General features: G+C 39.7%; 1 protein-coding gene across 2 annotated transcripts in view; it reads left to right on the top strand.

Moving 5' to 3' along the window:
• Positions 1 to 19,264, top strand: part of MCTP2 (multiple C2 and transmembrane domain containing 2) — a 134,555-nt gene that overhangs the window by 39,149 nt on the left and 76,142 nt on the right. For both annotated transcript variants that reach the window (XM_075207709.1, XM_075207708.1), the window contains exons 3-4: positions 3,886 to 3,948; positions 7,304 to 7,409. In XM_075207709.1, coding sequence (XP_075063810.1) covers positions 3,886 to 3,948; positions 7,304 to 7,409 — 169 coding nt within the window. The remainder of the gene's footprint in view (positions 1 to 3,885; positions 3,949 to 7,303; positions 7,410 to 19,264) is intronic.

Here is a 19,264-nt window from a genome sequence, read left to right as displayed (position 1 = left end):
ACGTGACTGATAAGACAGGAGATCAACTGTTCTGCCAGCCAGCTACATTGGCAGGAATCTTTAATCACTTGAAGTGTAAAAGATCTCTGATATGTGGGTCTAGATAAGTGTTCGATTTCTCCCCTCCCATGGTGGTATCAAAAATCCTCTAGACTTGCAGTCTTTTTCAGTTCTGTGCTGAGCTGCTGAGTTCCAGATTGCTTACAACTAAAGCACATGTTGTGTAGAGACACTGCAGGGTGAGTGTATTTTTCCCCGTGTGATGATATAAAGGGAATAGGGCCAGTATCTGTTGATATGTTCCCAGATCTTTTTTTAGGCACCCTTTAAGGCCACTGAACCCCCCATAGGGCAGGGTGATTCGGCACTGGCATGGGGAAATGAAGCATGCTGGGTATTGGGGCTCTGGAGAGGTTAAACTAAGGCTGACGTTGGCAGGCGTTTTCCTCAGAAATCCCTGACATGCTCTGGCTGCCAGCAGATTCTGTTGCCAGAATCACTCAGAGGATCAGCTTTCTGTTTTGCTGGCTGACTGCAGTGTCTAGCTAGCACTTGGAATATCAGAACTGTCCCAGCTGTTGTTTCTTGAAGACGTGTGTAGAGCAACGGAAGTCCCTTTCTAAATAAACAAGATGTTTTAGCATCTTATGGTTTGAAATCCATTTTTAAAACCTAGGTCTGTTTCCTTGGAGGGAATTCGGCCAAAAGAAAAAAACACAAGTACCCTGTGTTGATTTGGTGCTGTCTCTATGAAATGACTCTTCATCTCTATAAGGGGCACATTTATCGATGGTCTCAAAAAGTGAAAAACAATTTTCAATCCTTATCGCATTGATAACTATTGAACTATCTTTCAAATTTATGAAGAACCCAACATAGAAACTGCAGTTCCGATAAACTATTGTTTCTGTGATTAAAAAAAAAATACTTACCACTGCCTCTTCGTAATACGCTGTCTCCGGATCTCCTCCTTGTCCTCCTTGTCCTCTTTGTTCCTCTTCATACTGCAATTGTGCATGTGCAGTTCTAAGACCTTGGCATGTGCACAACCATCTCTGCTCTCTCTCTGCAACTATAGTTGCAGAGTGAGAGCTGTGAGTGACAGGGAGGGAACATGTGATCTCTCCACACATGCGCTGATCAGCTCTGCTCTTCAGAGCAGAGCTGACAGCACTGAAATTTTTCAATCATGATAATGTACGCACGTACATTAGTATAACAAGTTACCGTAAAAAAAAAAATATATTTTTTTTTTTGGAACTTGTTAGATTTCGGAAAGGAGCAGTCACCATACTATTGAATGGTAACTGCTCCCAAAAACGAAACCAAGTGCAAAGCAGCAGATATCCACAATATCTGCTGCGTTGCACCGTTCATAAATATGCGGGGTCACTACAAGTGGCGTTGAAGTTATGGTAAGTGTCTGAAAGTTTAACAGCACTACTTGTTAAATATGCCCCTAAAAGACATGCAGGGCCGCTATGCTGTAAACTACTGCGTTTTTACCCCAGTAGCAGTTGACTGCACCCATTACACAATGGGCGCAGATGCAGCATATGACGTTTGAGTTCTTTAATCTTGATGGTACTCCGTATGCCTTGATGAGCAGGACGCACCCCATGGGGTTCAAGCGTTCAACAACCACTGCACTGAGCTAGTGACCTGCTGCGGTCTATGGAAGTCTGACACTGCACTTACGGTCTATATTCCATTCATGTATTTTCCAGTTAACTGACGGGAAACTGATCAAATATCCACACACCTGTGTCTATGTGCAGCAGAGGTGAATGCATCGTAGTGATAATGGTCACAGTTGTTTTCCTGTGCATGCGCCCATGTAATACAGGCTGCATCTTCCACTGAGCTGTGAACATAGCGGAGCCGGCACAACAACTACAGTCCAGTCAACATTACAGAGACAGTGGTGGCGGCACACACAGCGTGTCACAAGATTTAGGAGCCTATTTATCAAATCCACCCTGCAATTAATGCTAAAACCTTGCAAGAACCGATGTTTTCACAGGGTTTAAGTATGTGATGTATTTATTACAATGGTATTGCTGCATATATCTGATTATACCTGCGTTGTTCCTTTAAATACCATGCAAAGCAACCTATTTATTCCCCTCTGCATTTTTTAGACAATGTATTGCAATCCTCATTGCAAAGATGAGGATTCAAATATCATGCATACTTATTAAAAAAAACAAAAACTACAACCAGCACAGCAGTCATGAAAAATTGCTGTTCCTGCGAACCTTCTATGTCCTCTATAATCACTATCACGAAGTGGCCGCCTTTGCGGTAGTGACTGGAGGGGAGAGCAGGTAAGATGCAGTGAGGGATAAGTAGATCTTTCTACCGCAATGCTCTCCCCATGCCAGCCTGAGCTGGCGTACATTACCGTAGGTGTAATTGCTTTTTAGGATCTTCTTAAATTGTGGTATATAGCAGTCCCCATAGATATCTATAGGGACAGCTCTGGATTTCAAAATCAAATGCAAAGCAGCAGATATCTATATATGCTGCGATGCTCTCTTCATAAATGTGCACATTACTTAAATGTGTGGGTGCTTTTTTTTTTGTGGGAATTTAATGAAAAAAAGCAATAATAAATAGGCCCCTAAAAAGGGCCTAGCCTTAGCATTGTGCATCTGTACTGTTGATACGATTGTAAAGTATCCAAGTATGAACAGCACAGTCCTTGCTCTATCATACTTGCCTACTTTTGGCAAGTTGTATACGGGAGAGGGGCGTGTCTAGAGGACGGGAGGGGGCGAGGCGCGGTGAATCGCAGAATTTTGGCCTCGCGACAAACATGCAGTTTTATTGCGGGGGGTGGGCCAAAATGACGCGATTCACCGCAAATCGAGTCATTTTAGCCCCGCAATTGCGGGATGCGGGAGATTTGTCAGCTCTCCCGGGAGTCCGTGAGACCGACCCGAATTTCGGAAGTCTCCCGGACATTCCGGGAGAGTTGGCAAGTATGTGCTATATGTGTAACATAACAATAGGTTCGCAGCTTTGTGTGATTTCAGTCTAGGAAAATCTTAATCATGTTCTTTGTTCTCTTTTTAAAATGTAAAGTTTTACTTGCTCTGTTTGAAAGAAAAGAATGCTACAATATGGAGAAGTTTTTTTGTTCCTTCCATTCCCAATTGGACAGAATTGAAAGCGCTGCTAAAACTGCATAATACACGTTTACATGTTTGGCTCTACATGAGCCAGATAGTGTACCCTTTTGGTGGAAAGTCAGGTTAAATTATTTTTGTCTGTCTATGTGAGTGGGCATGTTTGGGTTGTTCAGGGCCTGGTCTTATTTGGTCCTGATTTTGCCTTTACAAATATTGAGATGTATGTACATTGGGGAGCACAATAGTTTGCATTGCTGCCTCACAGTGCTGGAGTCATAAGTTTGAATCCAAACTGTATGAAGTTTGTATGTTCCCCCCGTGTTTGTGTGGGTCTCATCTGGGCTCTCCGGTCTCCTCCCACAGTCAAAAAACATAATAGTAGGTAAATTGACTTCTGAAAAAATGGACCCCCCCAGTGTATGTGTATATAAATATATAGCTATAGATGTATGTATGTGGTAGGGAATTTGGATTGTAAGCTCCAAAGGGGCAGGGATTGAGATGAATGAATACATAATCTTTGCATGGTGTTGAAAATATGATTGGTGCTATATAAATAAATGATTCATAAATGAAATACGGTTTCATTTCTGTTTAGGCCCACATAGTAGAAAGTGCGCCAACTTAGGACTTCTGTCTTTTTATATATGTAACGCTTAGCACAAAATTCGTGGACTTATTGATGTGAATTTCGCTTTGAGTTATACTCCTTTTTTTTTTTTTTTTAATATATATATTTGTTTTTCTACAGGATGGGTCAGAAAGTATTGATTTGAACTCGTCATTATCTTCACAGTACTCAGAAGAGTTTGGTGTAAGTATGAATGTTTTTTTGCTTCACAGATCTGCATTTACACATGTTAATGTCTCCTGTACTATCAGATTATAAGGATATTAGCGCTTAACAAAGAGTTCTATAATCTTTTAAATACAGGGCAAATAACTCTGAGGTAAGCTCTCACGAGCAGGGCCCTCTCTACCGAATGTCTCATGTTAGCACCTTCTTTGTCTAGATCCAATGTAGCCATTATGTTTTTTAAAAAAAATATATATTTCCATGATTATTTTCAGTTTAACGTATCCTTGTTTATTTGTTGTTGTACTATTTGTACTACTACCCTGGTGCCTTGTTATTGTGTTCTTTGTCAATGTGTTTGTTCATATCCATATTGTTTTTTTTTCTATTTTTCTATGCTGACTGTCCGGCGCTGCAGAATTTGTGGTGCCTCACAAATAAACAATGATGATGTGACTTTCGCCATACGTTTAATCTGAACTGTTCAATAGATCTTTTTCCTTTTTAATACTATCATTTTATTTAAATAAATTCCTATTAAATGCAGGAAATATTTCTATTGTGCTGTGAGAAAACAGCTTTATTAGAATGTTGCCGAAAACTAAGAGTACCTGATGTGAGGTGAAGGGGAAATATGTAGTTTATGGTCTAGGTGTGTCCTGACAAAAGTACAATATGTGCTTTCCTGATTGTCCATGTGAGGTCTGGACAAATTCATAACCACGATGACATGACTGATTTTTAAGTTGCGTTTTACGAAGATCTCAGCACCTTACTGTAGTGAATATTGATTTCCTGCACGCCCATGTGTACCCTGTTTATTAGCCATTTACCTACTATACTTCCCAACTTTGAGACCTGCAGATTTGGGCCCCGCCACCCATTTCCACCCAAACCCAAGATCCTCCCCTATATGCCACTTTGGAATGAAACTCGCCTATTTTTATGTAAGCGCCACCCATTGTAGTCCTAGATTCAGAACTCTCCACCAAAATCAGGACAGGTGTGAGGTAGGCAATCATCAGAATGTTCCCAGAGCGCTTAAAATTTATAGGAATAATATTATTTATTTTAGATCGATTGACATTTCAGGCTGGACATCATTTCCTCCCTAGCTATAGTAGGCCTTTTATATAGGAGTGCTTATTGGAAGGAATAAACAATTATTTTCAAAAAAATGAGTGATAATGCAGCAAGTTTTAGATTTCAAAGTTATCCATGTTTAATTAGTACATAGCAGAAATGGTAAAATGTGTCTGGTTTCTAAGCCTGGTTATCGAAAATTTTATTGACAAATTTATGCAAATGAGAATATAAGAGGGAGGACTTTGAGAACTCTGAGCAAGAGGGAGGATCTCCTGCTCCGAACGAATCGAGAATCAGCTAAATCTTTGGACCAGTGGAGCTCTGGAAAGTTTAAAAAAATTAAAAGTAAAACATAGCTTAAATTTTGATTGGACCATAAAGGGTTAAGAACAATGGACTATGGGAAACTAATGCTCCTCTAGCTTTTTCATTCCGTGTGTGTGTTTTTTCCCTTTAGCTCGTATAAACTATTTAAAAGTATGTAGCACAACTTGAGTGTTGCCTTTCCTGGATATTTTTCAATTACTAGAAAATATATTAAGTGTGACATGACTAGACTTTGAGCTCTCAGTTTTCAGGAAATCAGCACTACACATAGATGTTTTACCAAAATTCTGCATCCTGAATGGAAACATTATTATTTTTTATTTATAGACGGGGGGAGGGGTGCGGGGCAAAGCAAAAAATAAAATCATGATCAAGCAGGAAATTCATTAGTCCCCCCCCCCCCCCCCCCCCCCCCCCCCCCAAAAAAAAAACAAAACCCAAAAGACAAACCCTTTAAAGCAGGGGTGTCCAACCTTTTAGCTTCCCTGGGCCACATTGAAAGACGACGAGTTGGTTTGGGCCGCACATAAAATACACTAACACTAACGATAGCTGATCATTCCAAAAACATAGAAAACATAGTTAACATATTAAACTTACTTGGAAAGGAAGTTAGTAAGAGTTAGGAAACCTGTTGCAGAATCATGATTAAAGCAGTAGTCCCATTACCAGCTACAATTTAACTTACCTGCATCTGCCCCTTAGTGGGGTTCGGGGAATTAAATGCCAAAAACTTTTTTTTTTCTCTCTTTCTGCACCCATGAATCATCTTTTTTATTGACCAGTTTGAAATGGTCACCGATATGGGTAGCATCAGGAGGACTAATAGAAATCTACAGAGATTTAAAAATAGGGTGGTGGGAAAAATGGCTCATGGAGCAGCCTCCGATGAGGGTAACAGTGGGTGATATTTTCACCCTACTCAGCACTGCACATTTAAAATGGTTTAAAATATTAAAAATACAATCATCTCTTAATATTTATATTAGATACATACAGAGAACACAGCTAGTTCATAATTGCATGGTGCAGAAAGTCCAAATTCTGAGTAACAACAATAAGATACTTGATAATCTTTCACTGCTGCTGATAGTTTGCGCGGGTGACTCCTCTGTGCTGCGCTACGCAATGGATGTCGGGTGTGATGACGTCACCCCCGACATTCACTGCGAGCACCACACGGAGGAGGAGACCAGGGAGGGAGCCGGAGCGCCAGCTTACGTGACCACAAAGTATTTTTTTTTTTTTTTTTAGGATTTTTTTTTCATTAACAGCGCTGCCCCCTTGCCACAACCAAAACTCCTGCTGGGCCACATTTGCAGGCGGGCTGGGCCGCATGCGGCCCGCGGGCCGCGGGTAGGACAACCCTGCTTTTAAAGCATTGTGCAATAGTAACAAAAACCTTAGATTTCCATCTACAAATGTGCTATTTACAAATGAAAACTTTCCATCCAACCTCTTAAATGTCTGAAATCTTAGCTTGCCGTGAGCATGGATAAGGCTGTATATGGCGGGGTCAGTGTCATGCAGCGAGGAAGGGGATGGAGGCAAGCAGAAGGCAGGGCCCACCAACAGCTCAGAATAGTAATATGTGGTTCCTGTCTAACTGATGCAGGAAGATGATAGTGTCAACTGTACACAGCATATCTATTTTAATATCCAACAGCAGCGAAAATCACAGATCTGCAGCAAAGTTCTCCTTTAAGATTTGAAAATAATTTAAAGCATTTTGATGGTGTTTAGAGATGCAAGCAGTGTTTTAATAAACATAAGATGTATGTAACTACACACTGCTAAACAGTGAATGGAAAAAATACACTACAATTAACAGATACAGAGTTTACTTTAGGAACCAAACTTTTTTTTTTTTTTTTTTTGTTAATTTCCATTCTAAGTACACATAAAATATAGAACTTGCATAGAAATAAATGACCTTTTTATTGTGTTTTGTGTTTTCCAGGGCCTTGAAAACTCTGACCGCTTTGGCAATCTTCCAAATTTAATGTCTTACCTCCTGACTATCCACTTAAGAGAGGGACGGAATTTAGTAATCCGGGATCGTTCAGGTAACTCAAAACTTTTTTTCTTCGTCTTTTTACATATCCATTGTATTTTATTTTTTATTTTTTTACAAATGAACCTGATGTAAAGATCACATCTGATCTGATAATTTGGTGGTAATGATGATAAAGATTGAAAATCTGATTGGCTAATGGCTACATTAGTGTGTGTCTGTCTGTTCAGTAATTGGGTTTTCTGTGATCTGGTTGTCTGCCACTAAAAAAACCTGGCTTTGTCCAGTTCAGTCCCTGTTTAATCTGTTTTTGGAATCTGGTTGAAGAACTGAATCATCACTTGTGTGTAGCCCGTGAAAGTTATGGCACAAAACCGGTAGTGATAGAAAGTAGTCTGTCTTGTTAGAACAGGACTGGATAATTATTGGTCACTATCGTAGTTCATACTTCTGCTCCAGTCACCAGGATGTTTTTTGGCGACAAAGCAATATGATGACCCTAATAGGCAGGTATTCTCTCCTTCATGAAAAGGCAGCCACTGCCCTGCACTTTAGAATAGCTATTCAGCAGTAGTGTCTGTGAGCTGCTACTGGTTCATTGAAGCTGGTAACGAGCAGGGCATCCCTGTGCCGGTAACAACAACACTGGCAGGCATTGTAATAGAACATGTGGCGGACACTGGCAGGTGTGTGGATAAGCATATGGGAGCACTTTAATACTGGTCTGATATATGACCACTAGCTGGGGATAATGTGCAAGTAATATTGGCTGTTTGAACTATTTTGCATAATATCCCTGATATTTTGTCGTATTTTAGCCTTATCCCTGTCACTAGGCACATCTCATAATCACTTTACTATATCTTATGTGGGGATTTCCTGGCAACATGAACTTGTCATCTGTTGTGGGCGAAGAATGTTATTTTTAACTGTGATCGGCTTAGCTAAACTCTTTAAAGGAGCTTGTTAAAGACCATGTAAAGCCACAAGTTCACACTGGTAATAGTACACAGGCATTGCTATAAGAGCCGAGTATAATAAATTAAATAACAGGCCTTATACTTCATTAAATATAATGTTGCAGTGGATTGCTATGTCAAGAGGGATCTACTTCTCTAACAGAGCAGGCACAAACTGACAGATGTTCTATCTTGCGTTTATTGTCAGAAACCTATTATCAGGGCACCTTGTTCTGTTATATGTAAGAGGTGTCAGCGGCGTTGGTGGTAGATGTTAAACCACCAGAAGCTTTAAGATGTAACCAATTTTGGTTTTATTTTAGAGCTTGTTGCAACAGATGATGTATCCATATGTACAGTTTCTCACAGTTGATACTGACTGCAAAAGACAGACAGTATAACAAGTTTATACAGTTAATGTACTTAAAACTATTATAGTACATTCATATGTACAGTTGGGAAGCTTATATTGTGGGCAATATCAGAGAACAGGTTGCTCATATATATTTTGTGACTCTGCTCACTTTATATGTGTGTGTGTGTGTGTGTCTGTGTGTAAGTTTACACAAAAAGGATGCAGCTTTAGTTAAACTTCTTTACAGTTGAACTGTCCATTGGAAGAACCCGCTGAGAGCCGAACTTCCTGTCTGTGCATGCTCAGTAGAGCGCTGCGGACGGTTGGAGGCTGCCCCACTTCCTGTCTTCACTAGATCAAAGGGAAAACCACTACCAAGAAGGGAGATGGAGCACAGCGCTCCGTATTAACAGCTTTGCCAATATATTCACAGCGCAGATTAGATTAGTTCATCCACTAAAACAGGGCCAAACCTGTCAGTCAATTACTTCATCTATTTGATTCTTATCAGATCCTATGAGGAAACTCCTAGAGATGTGGAAGGTGCTCCAGCTAATAATCTTATATGGTATCTCATCTATGTTATCTAGTAATGAGACGGATTAACCTGGAATTAATCCAGTTGACGTTGGCAGCAAATGAGGAATGCAACAATGATCAGAATGACAACAATCAAAATAATATAAGACAAAGTAAAATATGGCACACAACCCAACCTATTTAGTCACTCTGATATAAATCTATAAACGAGGATCAACAAAGGTAAAAACACTTCCATAGTTTATTAGGAGGCCACCATTCTCTAGATGCCTGGTGACTCCTCAGGTAAAAAAATCAAATCTGAAACTGAGCGTAAAGAACAAAAGGCGCCTAATAGTGTAGTAGTAACATGAGACCCAGGGGTATATTTAGGTGCTCACTTATATGCGTACCAAATATATTAAGAAAGATGGCATATTGCCACCACCATTTTTATTTATATAGCGCCACTAATTCCGCAGAGCTGTACAGAGAACTCACTCAATCAGTCCCTGCTCCATTGGAGCTTACAGTCTAAATTCACAGACAGACAGACAGACAGACAGACAGACAGACAGACAGACAGACAGACAGACAGACAGACAGACAGACAGACAGACAGACAGACAGACAGACAGACAGACAGACATCAATTTTTATAGCAGCCAATTAACCTACCATGTTTTTGGAGTGTGGGAGGAAACCGGAGCACCCGGAGGAAACCCACGCAAACATGGGGAGAACATGCAAACTCCACACAGATAAGACCATGGTTGGGAATTGAACTCATGACCCCAGCGCTGTGAGGCAGAAGTGCTAACCACTTAGCCACCGTGCTGCCCGTTAGTATGTGTGGACCAAGAATACAGTAGATCCCACTGTCACTGTGCTCCCAGAATTCCAAGCAGTACAATAAAAGAAAACAAAAAGCTATAGACTAGTATTATATAGTGCTAATACAACACCCAATATTGTAATAGTGAGTCTGCTTACCAGATAGATTAGGATATCAAGCTTATCTATTAGAATCCAGATGCTGTTTCTGTATCACTGAAAGTCTCATCTGTCTAACTCTGGAATGGATAAAAAAAAAGCACTGTGTATATAGTATAGTAATCTCTAAAATCCTTTTTAATACATCATAACAAACAAGTTAAAAAACTGACTGAATTCTATTGCATTATTACATTCATTGTGCACCCATCATTCTGAATTTGTGAAAATATGACCTGCATAGCCAGGTAGTTGATCTTTACAAAGAGTTTTATGTCCTTTAAGATTGAACCATAACCAATTGATTGATCTTCAGATTCACAGATTCATATGTAAAGTGTCTCGGACAAGCTGGTGACACTTTTCAATTTTTTTTATTTTTTTCCCATACGGCTTGGAAATGTCCTAAATTTATTGTTGCTATAAAATTCACTCAATAAATGTAAATAATTAATGTAATGTACATCTACATAACCCGGGCTAATACATTTACCTGAGATAACCATTCTACTACAAAAATCTTGGCACAAACTTTGTTCTGCCAGTAAACTCATCCATCATGGCTTGGTAGAAAAGCAGGTTTGTTTTGTTTTAAATAATAACCATGATGAGTAGTCTTCTGAATATTAAAGCTTATGTTTTAATCACTTGCTGAGAATTCAACTGCTTTCATAGCCTTACGCGTGTCTGCACGAATGTATGAATGACTATTGATCGCTGGCTCCTATGTATTAAATTCAGGAAGACGAGTCACAAGTTTGACAAAGACAAATACTCTTTTTAAGATGTTGTTTGCACAGAAGTTTGCAAAGCCAAGCTATTCTGAGGTGTTTTGTAGGGGTTATAGCAATAGAGCAGTACTGGAGAGTTGTGTGTAGCATACTGATAGAAGTCGGTGGTCCTGAATTGGGAGGGGCTTACCAGAAACATCATTCAGATTATTTAATTGACATTGTGACATTTTGATTCTATGCATCACCTACTGAGCAGTCTGAGCATTACAAAGGAGTTGGCCTCACTGACAGTTGGGGAGTGTGTTAAGCTAGGGTTTCCCAAACCCAGTCCTCAGGGCTCTCCAACAGTGCAGGTTTTCCGGATCACATGTGACATAATTAGGACCACCTGTGGATCTGTTACAATGTGTCAGTCAGTAATGAATACACCTGTGCTCCAGCAAGGGAGATATGGAAAACCTGCACTGTTAGGGAGCCCTGAGGACTGGGTTTGGGGAACCCTGTGTTAAGCAAACAACCACATGACATCAATTTGTCTCAATGCCTTGCATTACTTTTATCAGGTTTAGAAGTGTCATGTTTCATGTCACTTGTCTATGTTTCATAATAATGTAATAATTGAAAATACAAACAAAAGGCTGGAATTTCCCAGCAACAAATTGCTGTTGTGCATCACTGAAATAGCAATTTTATGCATCACTGATGCCCTGAGTTGTATCTGGAGACCATGGCATGTTCTGTTTTCAGACATAAATGATGGATTGACTAGGGCACTATCTGTGTGTAGTTTGTATGTTCTCCCTGTATTTGCGTGGGGTTTTTCCATGTGCCTCGGATTTATGTACTGATATGTTAATTGGCTGCTGAAGTCGTACCCTAGAGTGTGTGTGTTTTATGTGGTAGATGATCTAGACTGTAAGGTGGAATGTGGTAGAGACTGATATGGATGATTAAATATTCTCTGTACAGTGCTGTGTAATTTGGTGGTTCTATATAATTAAACAATAAACTGCACTGTATTATGATTATACGTATATGGGTCTTGGTCATACAGTCTACAGTGTCTTGCAGGAAAAGTAATGATACAATGCTTATGCAGAGGTCCTGCAACTCCTGTCTGTAGATGATGTGGGTCCCAAGAGCCTAATTGTAGTATTTGTCCTCCAGCTTTGTTTGGGAGAATTAATGACAATTTTACAAAGGACAAGACTGTACTAGTGTTTTGTAGTATGTGAAATGGCACCATCTTGTGGAAGTCGGAATATTTGCATTAACGTGTACAAAACACTACGAGCCTGATTGATTAAGGAAAGTAGGGCTAAAAAACGAGTACGTTTTCTCTTAGACAACCTATGTTACAATGCAAGGGGTGCAAATTAGTTTAGTTTATAATTTTCCACATAAGATTAATACTGGCTATTTTTCATGTAGCACACAAATACTTGCTTTATTTTTACACTGAACTTTAAAGTTGATCTAGAAGATGCCCTACCCCAATTATAAATCTACCCTCGCATTTTAAATTTACCTCCCCCTCCAATACAACAAGGTTTTGCCAAGGTGTGAAGTTACTCCTTCTTTTTTTTTTTTTTTTTTTGCTTTACTTTCCATAAAGAATAAGGCCCTACATGTTTAGTAATAATGGGAAATTAAAACAATCCTAAATGTGGTACAGTAAAATAACCTACTTAAAGCAATTCTGTGAAAACCTTGCTTATGAACCTGCAATAATTTTACATTATGAAAACGTTATACATTTGATTGATTGCAGTGCTATCTTACTTTGCTTTTAATTACATTTTTATATGTACAACTGTCCTAGTTATCAGTCACAAACTCATACTCATCATTTCTAGTGTGGCTTGAGAACTAGAATTGAATGTATAGACTTATTATTATTTTAAATGCTGATTTTTTTTTTTTTTTTGCCTTGTGACCTTTCTCTTGTTCTGTACGTTGAAATATGTGGCAACACTAGAACATTAGAATTGTAATTCTTGAGTGGGAAAATTGGAAGAATGTGTTTTTTATGTTCCTCCCAGATTCCTCTAAAGTTGTTTGTTTGTTTTTTTTTGCTCCAGGCCCTATGAGTTAGCACCGATGTAGTGTTTTGGAGATCACAATAGCTGGAAATAATCCTGGAGTGAGTGGCTATTTAGTCCCCACTTTCTCCCTTCCTTTCCACTCTGCCAATGACCGCTCCCTCACCGCCCCATTGATTACCTCATCTAATTTCTGCATACAATACTTCTGTGATGCCTCTCTCCTCCTGTGGAACAGACTCCTATGCCAATTCAGATTCTCCACTAGTCTCCAAGGCTTCAGATGATCCCTAAAAACTCATGTTGTCATCAAAGCCTACCAGTACTCCTCCTAATTAATGTCTCTGCCCTCCCAACCCTCTGTGTCACCCTTGTTTGTTTGTGTTGAGAGGGCCCTCTTTCCTTTTATTTATTTTATTTTTTTATTTATTTTCCTCGGTCTCCCCCAAGTCTGTCGTCCTCTGTACCCCATATCAGGTTTGCATCACAAGCCCTGTTGTACCCTGATGTTCCAAGGGTACAGTTTTGCTGCACACCATAATCATCTATTTATATAGCGCCAGTAATTCCGCAGCGCTGCACACTAGGAAGCTCCCTGCTTATCCTTGCCCCCATCTGTATTATGTAATTTTGCTGCTATTTGTTCATTGCTTAGTTGTTGTTCTTAGTTCTACTACCCTTTGTACAGCATTGCATAACTTTGTCGTGTCTTATAAATTGATCATAATAAAAAGAGGTCACAATGAATGAAAGCAGTTACAGTCCACAAACATCCCACTAACCACACATACAAACACCACAGGCTTAAACATAATACACATGTAAATCTACCTTGTGCTCAGCTATTTTTCCCACAAAGTTTGCATTATCTGGTGTGGTCAGGACTCTATTTCCCCTTTTTCTCTACCACTTTCCTTTTTTCTGTCTGTTTCCCCTGTTCGCTAATTGCATATCCAGTGTCAGACTGGGGCATAAAAAGCCCTTCAGGGAAACCAAAGGTAGGGGCCCACATGATAACATGTGCAGTGCTGAGAGGGGGCATGGCAATGGGAGACTAGCACTTACCTGTGCTTAATCAGTGGTGTTGTGTATACATTACAAGTAGCTATATAGGGATCAAAACATTTTATTTATATACAGTGGATATGAAATTACTATTATGTTACTGTGGACTCTGAATGCATCTTTTCCTCACAGTAATTCTATATCCAGTATATATATAAAGTGGTAAAAAAAATAAAAATCTGTCTGTTTTATGATAACCCTGTCTCACATGTTTTTGTAACGATCGTTGGTATGTGCAGAGAGGTGTTTACAGACACAGCACCCGTAGACATTATAATCCTGGTGTGCTGATGCTCAGTAAGGGATGCATGCAGGCTGCTAATTATACAACCTGTCTGAGATGCTGTGCTCGAACACCTCCTTTTTGCATAGCTTATCTCTCTGTAAAGCTATACAAATGATATGTATGCAATTTCAATGTGCTGTTCATTTGCTTTATTTTAAGCCTTTTCTTTTATTTATTTTTATTTTATGCCCTTCTGCTCCACGGGAGGTTTCTGTCCTCCCTGAGCTCGCCTTAGGACACCTGCGTTACGGTTTGACAGGTGTACCGCCCCAGTCAAACTCCCCACCTGTCTGAAGTAAATCATCCAGTCTGGGCTGCACTGAGCTACCATATCATATGGGGTCACCAGGTACAGGAGATGAAAGTGGTTCTGAAGAACTAGACCTTCCAGGCCTTTTCTCAGATCACCATACAGCACATCACAGTAACATAAATCAATTGATCCTTTGTAGGTTGCTTGACCTATATAGGGCTTGCAATAGCTTTATTTGTAGAGGAGCCACATGGTTCAGAGGGCACACTGATGCCATTTGTTCCACTACTGAAAAATGGTGTGGAAAAAGCCTTAGGTTGTGGAGCTTGTAATACTGCTGGACGCAGCACACTGCGCTGTTGCTCCTTGGGCTTATGACATGCTGGGACTTGTAGTTCCACTGCAACTGGTTTTTATATATTAGATAAAGAATTCCTGTGGACAGGACTGCTTTCACCATGCATCCACACTTTACAGTAGTTCCCTATACAATTGGGCACTAGAGGGAGGAGGGCCCACTCATACTGGACAGCCTTGCTGTAGTAGTGGGTGGTTTCCTACACAACCTCATGCTAACGTTACTTTCAGTTATAGTCCAATGGATGCACACAGTATGGGGCTCATTTAGAGTTAGAAGCAAATCCAGCTAGAAGGTGCAATTTTTCACCTTGACAAAACCATATTGCAGGAAGGGCAAATGTAAAATGTACGGACAAATTTAGAATTGGGAGGGGGGCATGCTCTACCGTAAGTGTAAATCAGTGTATAAATCTACCCAATATTTGTATGCTGAATAGAAGCAGTATTTTTCCCTGCATGCAAAAAATAAGGTAAAAAAATAATTTAATTGTAACATAGGTTCAAATTTGAACCTTTTTAAATAGATTTTCTTGGAGCCCTAAATGAAAGGCACTCCTTGGTCTCCAGCATAATTGTCTTCCGCAAGGGTGCACCTATGCTTATGAGAGTAGTCCGTTGGATCTGCTCTTGTCCTGATTTTGGTCTGAGGGCCGTTTTGCGGGCTAGCATTCATTTGGAGGGGTCATCACAAAACTTAAATACCACATATTTTACAGGTTTAAGCAAGTGAATACAGGAAAAGGGGAAACTCATTGCAGTTATACCATACCTGCCAGCACTGTTAAAAAAACAAAAACCCAAAAAAAACAAAACAATGGCTACAGCATGACATGCATTGCTTTTATACTATAGTAACAAAGGCAGTGTCATTGGCAGTATGATACATGCACAGGTACAGTATGTACTTCCTGCAACACAATCAGTAGGAGCTGGAAAAAAAAATCTGTGGTTCAGCAGCATGCAGTGTATTGAGGTGAGAAACTTGCACAAATTCAAATCATTAGACCTATAAAAAACTGAATGAATATTAGAGATGGGCGGGTCCGGTTCTCCGAGAACCGAACCCACCCGAACTTTGGGTATCCGAGTACCGAGCTGAGCAGCTCGGTACTCTCCCGCCCATTCCGAATCCAAATCGAGGCCGAACGTCATTGTGACGTCGTCGGATCTCGGGACTCGGTTCTCGCGATACTTCAACTTTATAAATACACGCCTCCACAGCAATCCATCGCCATTTGACAGAGGGAGAGAGCAGGGTGTAGTCATAGGCTAATTAGAGCAGGGACAGAGAATACCATATTGTTCTTGCAATTGCTCTAACCAAAATCGCTAGTGCAGAGAGGAGGATAGAGGTTTATTATTTTTTCTTCATATTTGGCACTCCCCAGCGCTTTTGGGGTGTCCCCCATAATTGTGCATTAATATTTCTGGCTGTCAAAAGTCATATCTGTCAGCAGTATCTACTCAATAATTTTTAGCACTCCTCAGTGTTTTTGGGGTGTCCTCCCTAATTGTGCATTAATATTTCTGGCTGTCAAAAGTCATATCTGTCAGCAGTATCTACTCAATAATTTTTAGCACTCCTCAGTGTTTTTGGGGTGTCCTCCCTAATTGTGCATTAATATTTCTGGCTGTCAAAAGTCATATCTGTCAGCATTATCTACTAAATAATTTGTAGCACACCTCAGTGTTTTTGGGGTGTCCTCCCTAATTGTGCATTAATATTTCTGGCTGTCAAAAGTCATATCTGTCAGCAGTATCTACTCAATAATTTTTAGCACTCCTCAGTGTTTTTGGGGTGTCCTCCCTAATTGTGCATTAATATTTCTGGCTGTCAAAAGTCATATCTGTCAGCAGTATCTACTCAATAATTTTTAGCACTCCTCAGTGTTTTTGGGGTGTCCTCCCTAATTGTGCATTAATATTTCTGGCTGTCAAAAGTCATATCTGTCAGCAGTATCTACTAAATAATTTGTAGCACACCTCAGTGTTTTTGGGGTGTCCTCCCTAATTGTGCATTAATATTTCTGGCTGTCAAAAGTCATATCTGTCAGCAGTATCTACTCAATAATTTTTAGCACTCCTCAGTGTTTTTGGGGTGTCCTCCCTAATTGTGCATTAATATTTCTGGCTGTCAAAAGTCATATCTGTCAGCAGTATCTACTAAATAATTTGTAGCACACCTCAGTGTTTTTGGGGTGTCCTCCCTAATTGTGCATTAATATTTCTGGCTGTCAAAAGTCATATCTGTCAGCAGTATCTACTCAATAATTTTTAGCACTCCTCAGTGTTTTTGGGGTGTCCTCCCTAATTGTGCATTAATATTTCTGGCTGTCAAAAGTCATATCTGTCAGCAGTATCTACTAAATAATTTGTAGCACACCTCAGTGTTTTTGGGGTGTCCTCCCTAATTGTGCATTAATATTTCTGGCTGTCAAAAGTCATATCTGTCAGCAGTATCTACTCAATAATTTGTAGCACACCTCAGTGTTTTTGGGGTGTCCTCCCTAATTGTGCATTAATATTTCTGGCTGTCAAAAGTCATATCTGTCAGCAGTATCTACTCAATAATTTGTAGCACACCTCAGTGTTTTTGGGGTGTCCTCCCTAATTGTGCATTAATATTTCTGGCTGTCAAAAGTCATATCTGTCAGCAGTATCTACTCAATAATTTTTAGCACTCCTCAGTGGTTTGCGCTCAGAATGGATTCAAAGCAGTCCACATATGATCTAAATGAGCAACCAGGTTCTGTCACCAGTCCTGATGTTAGTGTTCCCAGTACGTCATCTGGCCAAGGCGATGTCAAACAACAGAGTGTTTTCAAATTAGTGCAAAAAACAAAAACCAAAAAAAAATTTACTGTATTGAAGCGAAAAAGAAGTGTAACTGAGCAAAAGTTAAGTGACGATAAAAAAAAAATTGCAAGCATGCCATTCTACACACGCAGTGGCAAAGAGAGAATGAGACCTTCACCTTTGGGTATTAGTGGCAGATCCCAAAAAGTTACCCAGCCTACAATTGGTGCACAACTACTGTTACGCGTCAAAGCCGAGCTGCAAGATAACAGTGAGGCATTACAGGAGAATATTTGCTCTGATTCACAAATGACAACAATCCCTGTGGAGAGTCCATCCAACAGTGGGATGTCTAATCGTGAGCATTCTGCTGATGTGTGCCTTAATAGCCCGAGTGTAGCCGGTGATACCCAAATTGAGGATGCCACTTTGGAATTAAAAGAGGATGAGGGGGAGATTTGTGTAGGCGACGAGGGCGCTAATGATGATGTTGATGATTATGATGCAGACAGATACCAAATTGCCTTTCTCAATTTCTATTTATATTCTAGATTATATAATGGCTGAATAGTTTTCTATTTTACTCCTAGTGGAGAGAGGATCTGATGCAGACAGATACCAAACTGCCTTTGTCCATTTCAATTTATATTGTACAGTATATAACGGCTGAATTTATTAGTATTTTATACAAGTGGAGGGGGGCCTAGAGAGACAGAAACCAAACTGGCTTTCTCCATGTCAATTAATATTGTACAGTCTATAACGGCTGGATTTTTGGGTATTTTATACAAGTGGAGGGGGCCTAGAGAGACAGAAACCAAACTGTCTTTTTCCATTTCTTTACATATTTAACTATAAGTGTAGGGTGTAATATACATCCAAAGACGATGGCTGCATCGCCAATATGCATAGATGGAGAGGAAGACAATCTGTTTTGTGTGTAGAATAAATGAAGGCCTACCAACGAAGAATTAAACAGTTTTTTTGGATGATTTATTACCTCAACAATTAGATTACTTATCTCTAAAACAGTTGGAGCACTAAATTGGGTTATTTTAGGCACAAAAACATGTATTTTCCAACAAAATAGCAAAACAAAACCAAACAAAACCAAAACCAAAACCAAAACACGCAATGGCAGTTTTGCAAAACCAAAACCAAAACACGACGGTAATCCAGATCCAAAACCGAATCCAAAACCAAAACACGGGGGTCAGTGACCATCTCTAATGAATATTGACTTTGTAAAATATAGAAATCTAAAAAAAAACAAAAAACCAGGTGCTCACAAACTCAAACTGCTTACCAAAAAGTCTTCTGTAACTGGTCCACAGAAATAAAATAGTTATGAGCACTCAAGAGTTAAATCTTATTGGCTGCTAGGCCTGAGCTGCATAAATCAAATGGGTGTGTTCTGTTTTTTTTTTTTTTTTCTTGGTCTCTGCATACAAACACGTTGCGGATTGCTGTCGTTTTTATTTTTTTCTCTGAGGAACAACAGAAGACCTTCTTTAAAAATAAAGTTAATCTTTTTTACTTGTGTAG

Source organism: Mixophyes fleayi, chromosome 4 (assembly GCF_038048845.1).
Source record: "Mixophyes fleayi isolate aMixFle1 chromosome 4, aMixFle1.hap1, whole genome shotgun sequence".
NCBI lineage: Eukaryota > Metazoa > Chordata > Amphibia > Anura > Limnodynastidae > Mixophyes > Mixophyes fleayi.
Note: the sequence above shows the minus strand (reverse complement) of the source record. Positions and strands in the feature narration are given on the sequence as shown.